This window comes from Sardina pilchardus, chromosome 18 (assembly GCF_963854185.1).
Source record: "Sardina pilchardus chromosome 18, fSarPil1.1, whole genome shotgun sequence".
NCBI classification, from domain to species: Eukaryota; Metazoa; Chordata; class Actinopteri; order Clupeiformes; family Clupeidae; genus Sardina; species Sardina pilchardus.
The window spans coordinates 8,896,432-8,903,530 of record NC_085011.1 but is presented as its reverse complement, the minus strand read 5'-3'; the positions used below and the strand labels follow the sequence as shown (position 1 = coordinate 8,903,530).

Below are 7,099 nucleotides of genomic sequence, written 5' to 3'. Positions count from 1 at the left end.
ATAGCATTTGTTTATTTTTAGGTGTAGCTTTATTGCCCCCCAACACACACACACACACACACACACACACACACACACACACACACACACACACACTCATAGACATACGCACACACTTTCCCGGGGCCATTTTGTCTTTTGAACTCTGATTATTTTTGCATGCAGTCAAGCAGGAAGATAAACTGTGGGGGCGTAGCCATTTTCACTGAGATGCGGCTCATAAAAGCCCTCTTATCTGCCATTTAGCTGAAAATGAGTGGAGGACCGGCAGAGACAGAAGAGCATTTAGGTGCCATTGAAGAGCCACAGAGCACACAGGTCTGTGCACGCCATCAATACATAATACAATTGGCTACGGTCTGTCAGCGCAGTCAAAGTGTACTGACCCAAGATGGCATAATCAATCAATTACAAACGGCCCTGAAGAACAATCTTCCAGTAAAGTCATCTTCTCCTGACGGAGTTTCAGAAACTCATTTAACACTGTTTGCTGCTCCCTGCAAAGGATACAAATAGCTTTAGTTATCTTGTGACACCACACAGCCATCTGAATTGAATAGATGGGTTTGATTTGAATTACAGAATTACAGCTCTTGGTCATATGATATCAGTGCCCAGTGTTTGTGTGTGTAGGGGAAGTTCTAACAGTTGGTTATTGGCATAACCATACCCATTATTATTCAGCATTACTCATTTCATAGGAAGGCTTAATTGGCGTTACTTGATACACTGCATGTAAACTGTAATCTACATCAGATCATTCATTCTTTCCACTACTTGCCTGTGCGTGAAGTTGTAGGTCTCCATACTCATAGAGTCAAAGGCCTCGTAATTAACAATAATAATGGAATTCCCATCTTTTCCCTCTGCTTGCACCCGCCGGGGTTTAATTATACTCATGACAGCCATTAAGCATTCGAGCCTGATTTCATTTGCATGCAAGCCTAAGTGGACGCTAATAAATACATTTCCCTTCATCGTCAATGTTAGTAATAGAGGGAGGCTTGCTCCTCTGCTGTTCGAATGCCAGATTTTGATTCATCCCAGCTGGGTTGGAAAGACTGCGTTCTGAACAAGTGAAGTCTTTCTTCAGCTTGTGGAAAATGATGTCAAGTGTAGTTACATTTTTTTCTGGATCGCATTATGTTGCGTCACCTGGCTTGCCTTATGCCGACCATTGGCTCTTTCTCTCTGTAACGGATATTAAAAGCGATTGCCTTTCAGAGGAGACAGGAGAGGGGACAAGATCGTAAAGCATGGGTTCTTATAAATCTAACGGTATGCGATGAGGCTTTGAGTCACAAAGTGTTTAGTAAAAAGCCTGCTAAACCAAATCTCTCAGGGATGCAACTCTCAACCTTGGGCGGCTCAGGTGAAGACCATAGCCGTCTCTTTCGCTTCATGTTTCCATCCCGCCCTCCCCTAACGTCTCCTGACACTTTGGTCTGAGGTAATGGCTTCGAAAACGGCACACGAAAATCAATGACTCGTGCCCGTGGTTACTCAAGCTGTAATGAGAACCCGGGCAGAAGGGTGTGTTGTTTGTGCGCCTCCGAACTTAACCTTGTTTCCCCCTTTCAACAAATGCCAGGCCTAGGGAAAGGCGGAGGAGAGGATCGCTTTATTAAGCAGCGTCTTAATTCAACCGCCTCACGCAAGGTTAGTGAGTCTCTTATCGGGGCCAGGGCAGGTGTCAAGCTCCGAATTTTCGAGTCGAACTTTCTGGGAAGCAATTTTGAGTCATTAGACAGAAGAGGCCTCTGGCTCGGAGAGATAGCACATGTGCACTCACCATTCATGTGGAAGCACCTGCTCGGTTTTGCAAGGCGAGCCGCTATGACTAAGCCTATGTAATCAGCAACAATCGTCATGCAGTGTGTGTACAATAACAGATGAGATAAAGGCTCATTGCCTTTCGGGAAAGATCTAGATGTTTTTATGGTACGTCTGCTATCTTTCAGACCGTTTAAAAGCTCTGTGGGATGTTCCTGAGATCGTGCATGCTTTACACTGCTGAGTGCTTAACGAAGTTAGTGATGCTTCACAAATTAAACAGGATGCCAGATGACAATCTTGGAATGAGGAGTGTGAGATTATGTGAGAGTTGAGGATTAGGCCTATGCTGTGTCATTTGACAATGCATTTGTTAGAGTTTGTTTGTGTTTGTGTGTGCGTGTGCGTGTGCGTGCGCGTGTGCGTGTGTGTGTGTAGTTGTGTCTGAACAAAACTTTGTCATGTCTAGATAGAGAACATGGTGTCATGAGGTCAGGAGATGGTCAGGCAGGGCATGTTTTGGCTACACTGGGATCAAGTCCAAAATATCATGCCCAAGTACAGCTCCAGATATTTGTGTACAGACAAAATATATTGCAATTTTGCCATTTTGACAATTTTTTATCTGAACAATCTGTTCAGTTAAAAAAAAGAGTGTTATTTAATCCGATTCATTTGCTCAGACTGAGTGTCATATTGAGTTGGATGTGTGTATGTTTGAGGCCCCTAAATGATCAAAAGCCCTGTTACATCCAGTAGTCATTTCTTGTATGTGTTCTCCGATTACTGTTTGATTTATATTGAAATTGAAGGGCCTTGCAGTAGGCCTTTGCATTCAGTGAACTGAAGGATGACGGTGATTCACCCCTCACCCCCTGCCCCAGCACCTCCACCTGCACCTCCACCTGCACCTCCACCTCCCTCACTCCAGCTCATCAGCTAATGCTCCTGCTGCAGAGCTGCAGAGTCAGGCGTTCTCCTCTGACCCCTGTCTGCTGGGGAGGGGGGAGGGGGGGGGGGGGGGTGATGACACTGGTGACGCTGGTGGTGGTGGTGATGGTGATGGGTGTTCTCACAGAGCTGAAGACCCATAGGCCAGTCCTCCTCTACGACCTTTCCATCTCCCATTCCCCTCACACACCACACACACAAACACACTTCCATGCACGCACACACACACACATGCACACACACACAAACACACGCACACACACACACACACACACACACACACGCACACACACACACACACACACACACACACACACATTCCTCGCCACTCTCCACAGCGCAGGCCCATGCAGGTCCCATTGCTGCAACTGCCTGATATACTCTATCTGACTGCGAGTCACAAAAACACAACTCCCATCTAGTGAGAGTGGGCAAGAGAGAGAGCTAATTCGTGTATCACCAGAGGATATTTTAATAATTTAGGGTGCTTAGCTAAATTGTTTACACTCGCATTCAGCTTTTTAGATTAGGCTAATTTGTTTACCATTGTTTATTTCTACATGAATAACAATGTCCCCTCCATTTCTTTCTCTCCCTATATTTAGCCATGACCCTTTAATCCTTTTGAAGGCGATTTTAAAGCAACACTATGCCGGTTTAGGTATTTTTGGTGATTGCAGAGCTCCCTCTATAGTCGCAATGTATTTATATATTACTCTGCAATTGTAAATAGCAAACTTCTCGCAACTCGTCCCCCCTCTATACAGTGCAAATGTTTTTGTTGAGGAGGTGAAAGATTAACAGCAGACAAAAACTATGTCTAAAGCAGGGTGACCAGACGTCCTCAGTTTCAGGGGACAGTCCCTGTTTTTGGTTGCCGGTCCCCAGGAAAATACAGAAAAAGTACCTACAGTACAGTATGTCCGTGTTTTTTGAAGATAAAACTTGTATTTATATCAATCAGATTCATAGTCAAAGTGAAAATGTCCCTTTTTTCCCCACATTTTTGATCTCGGACATCTGGTCACCGTAGTCTAAGTTGCATGGATGGTTTTGTCGGTAGGCACTCGCTACGACTATGCTATAGCTATGCTAGGTGAACGATTTGCCTATTACAAGTTTGTTTACCATCAAATCGGCTTCGTGAAGGTGAAAATCTTGCACAGTGTACCTTTAAGGCGCGATAAAGGTGTGTTGGAGTTGTTTTGGGTGCTGAGCTTCTGAGCTGTGAATTCATGACCTTGGCATTACCAGCATGTTGCTCTGCCAATGTTGCCACAGGAACTCAAGCTTACACAGCTTGCTCATTCAAGGATTAAGCCTGTTTTAACTCACTCTCATCTCCTCTGCTCTGCTCTCCTCCTCTTTCCCCCCTTCTTTCCTTTCATCTCCTATGTCCTCTCTCTCTCTCCTTTACTCTCCTCCTTCTCTCCTGTCATCTCCTCCTCTTTTCCTCCCCCTCTCCTCTACTCTCTTCCTCTCCTCTGCTCCTCTCCTCCTCTACAGGCTTTGGGATGACCACGCCAGTGACAGTGGCCGGCAGGGTGTTCCTCATCTTCTACGGCCTGCTGGGCTGCGCCGCCACCATCCTCTTCTTTAACCTCTTCCTGGAGCGCATCATCACGCTCCTGGCCGTGGTCATGAAGGCCATCCGGCTGCGGCGGATGCGCAACAGCGGGCTCCTGCCGCCGGGCATCTCGACGGACTTCGCCGTGAGCGCGCTCCCCGGCTGGAAGCCGTCCGTCTACTACGTGATGCTGATCCTGGGCCTGTCGGCCATCGTCATCTCCTGCTGCGCCTCCGCCATGTACACGCCCGTGGAGGGCTGGGCCTACCTGGACTCGCTCTACTTCTGCTTCGTCACCTTCAGCACCATCGGCTTCGGCGACCTGGTGAGCAGCCAGAACGCCGCGTACGACCACCAGGCGCTCTACCGCCTGGCCAACTTCCTCTTCATCCTGCTGGGCGTCTGCTGCATCTACTCGCTCTTCAACGTCATCTCCATCGTCATCAAGCAGGTGCTCAACTGGATCCTCAGCAAGGTGTGCTGCCAGCGCTGCAACAAGCCCAACGCCTTCCTGGGCCGGCGGAACGCCATACGGCCCGGCTCGCGCATCCGCTGCAGCCATATCAGCCGCGGCAACGACTCGGACGGGCACGGCGACAGCGACACGGAGGGCCGGCGGCTATCGGGGGAGATGATCTCCATGCGGGACTTGGCCGCCTCCAACAAGGTGTCGCTGGCCCTCATGCAGAAGCAGCTGTCCGAGACGGCCAACGGCTACCCCCGGACAGTGGGCGGCGGCTCGCGACAGAACGGCTTCTCGGGCGGCGTGGGGGCCCTTGGCATCATGAACAACAGACTGGCTGAGACCAGTAACTAGTGACCGAGAGGAATCCCCCCCCTACTAAAAACCTACAGGCATGGAGCACTCCCTTATTTATTTGTTTATTTATTCATTTATTTATTCCTAACTCTTAAACAACAAGAACAGTTTCAATTGTATCGCAACACCGTAGACACCTCTCCTAAAGGATAGAGCCAAGCTTTGTAATGAACTTTTTTTTAATTTCTTAAAGAAAAAAAAAAAAAGAAAGACATGACAAACATACATCCTGAGTTTGCCTTGTAAAGATCAACGGTGGAGCATGTTCTGCATGAACTGTTTTGGATACTTTCATTAGAAACCGCTGCTGGTGTGTCTATGACTGATGTGTAGGATAGCGTGATCCTACCGAAACCCCTGTAACCTGAGGAGATGACGCACATTCTCTCATGTCCCAAGAGCACAGAGAGAGCACAGTGTAAAAGCCTCAGGACAAAATGGTGGTGCCCCCAATACATCACAGCTCCGACTCCCAAGCCACCGCAATACACGCCCAGTGCTTATATAACATTGTCCGTTCACATAAAGGAACTTTGACCTAAGCCAATTATCTCCACTCATTTAATTTAACCCTTCTATTGTGTTAGAAAGCTGTTTACACCTGTGGTGTTAGCGGGTCCATTTGGACCCATGATTTTAAAATGCTTTCAAATGCTTAAAATCACCAGTTTTCTTCAAATTTTGTTTTTCAGCTAATTGCTGGCTTAGTATGTATTCATATAAATGGAATCAGTGTGTGAATTGTTTTTAGTTTGCTCCACAGACACATTATTTTAAAATATACCACTCGTTTTTGATTGCAAAAACTGTTTAAATTCACTAAATATATTTCTTTATCTTATAGAATGAGTAATAATAAACTGTAAATGTGTTATAAACTAATATTAGAGTACACCTACCAAAAAATTTTTTAAAAATTATTATTATTATTTAAAATTATTAACAATAGTGACATCTTTGGTGTTTCGGGTCAAAACGGACCCGCATAGATAAATGGTAGGATAAAGAAAGCAAGTATTTTTTTTTCCATAAAACCAACTTTTATTTAACCATACCAATTACCTCTATCCCATAAGCTGGCCGTAGCTTCATTACAGGATCTGTATACCCCCGCAAGAAGCAACAGTCCCATGTAGGCATCGAGCTGTGTTTCTCTGTCCAGCTATCACCAAACACTCTTCTCTCTTCCATGTTGGTCATCTCAAGTAGGATATTCTGAATAGGTCGTGTAAAGAACAGTTCAAACGCTGACTTGATGTCTTGGGCGTGTGACACAGCGTATCTAGTAGGCCCTGGAGTCATTCTGAGGATTTTCTCTGTCGATGCCCTGGATTGGGTTTGAAGAGGGCTTGATAACCATGAAATGTCACCTTTTCTTGACTTGAAAACCTCTCTTTGATCATCTGTGACATCTGGGTCCTCCTCATCAGATGTTTGGTCTTGTTCAGGGTCATACTGAACGTCATCCTCATCCTCAGACACATCCTCCTCAGCTTCACTTTGCCCTCTATCCTCAGGATCACCATCATTACCAAATATATGATCCAGCGCCTCATAAACAGTATACCTTTTGCTCATGTTGACTGATACTCCTACAGAATTCAACTGATAATATCCCACCCAAACCCTCTTTATATGAGCGAATGTTGATAAACAATGTATGCTGCAAAAAAGTTTGAGTTCACGTGGGGGGTGGTGTGTGTGTGCACCTGTATGCGTGTGTTTCTGTGGGTCTCTGTCTGTGCATGTGAAAGAGGCCTGTGTGTGTGTGTGTGTGTGTGTGTGTGTGTGTGTGTGTGTGTGTGTGTGAAGGTGTGTGTGTGTGTGTGTAGGTGTGTGTGTGCGTGCACGTGTGTGCGCGCGCGTGTGTGTATGTGTGTGCGCGCGCATGTGTGTGCGTGTGTGTGTGTGTGCGTGCGTGTGTGTGTGCGCATGTGTGTGTCTGTGCATGCGTGTGCGCGCGTGTGTGTGTGTGCATGCGTGTGGGT

General features: G+C 46.5%; 1 protein-coding gene across 1 annotated transcript in view; it reads left to right on the top strand.

Moving 5' to 3' along the window:
- The window catches only part of kcnk12 (potassium channel, subfamily K, member 12), an 11,681-nt gene extending 6,573 nt beyond the window's left edge, over positions 1–5,108 (top strand). The window contains exon 2 of the mRNA XM_062520355.1: positions 4,231–5,108. Coding sequence (XP_062376339.1) covers positions 4,231–5,108 — 878 coding nt within the window. The remainder of the gene's footprint in view (positions 1–4,230) is intronic.
- The last annotated feature ends 1,991 nt before the right edge of the window (positions 5,109–7,099 follow it).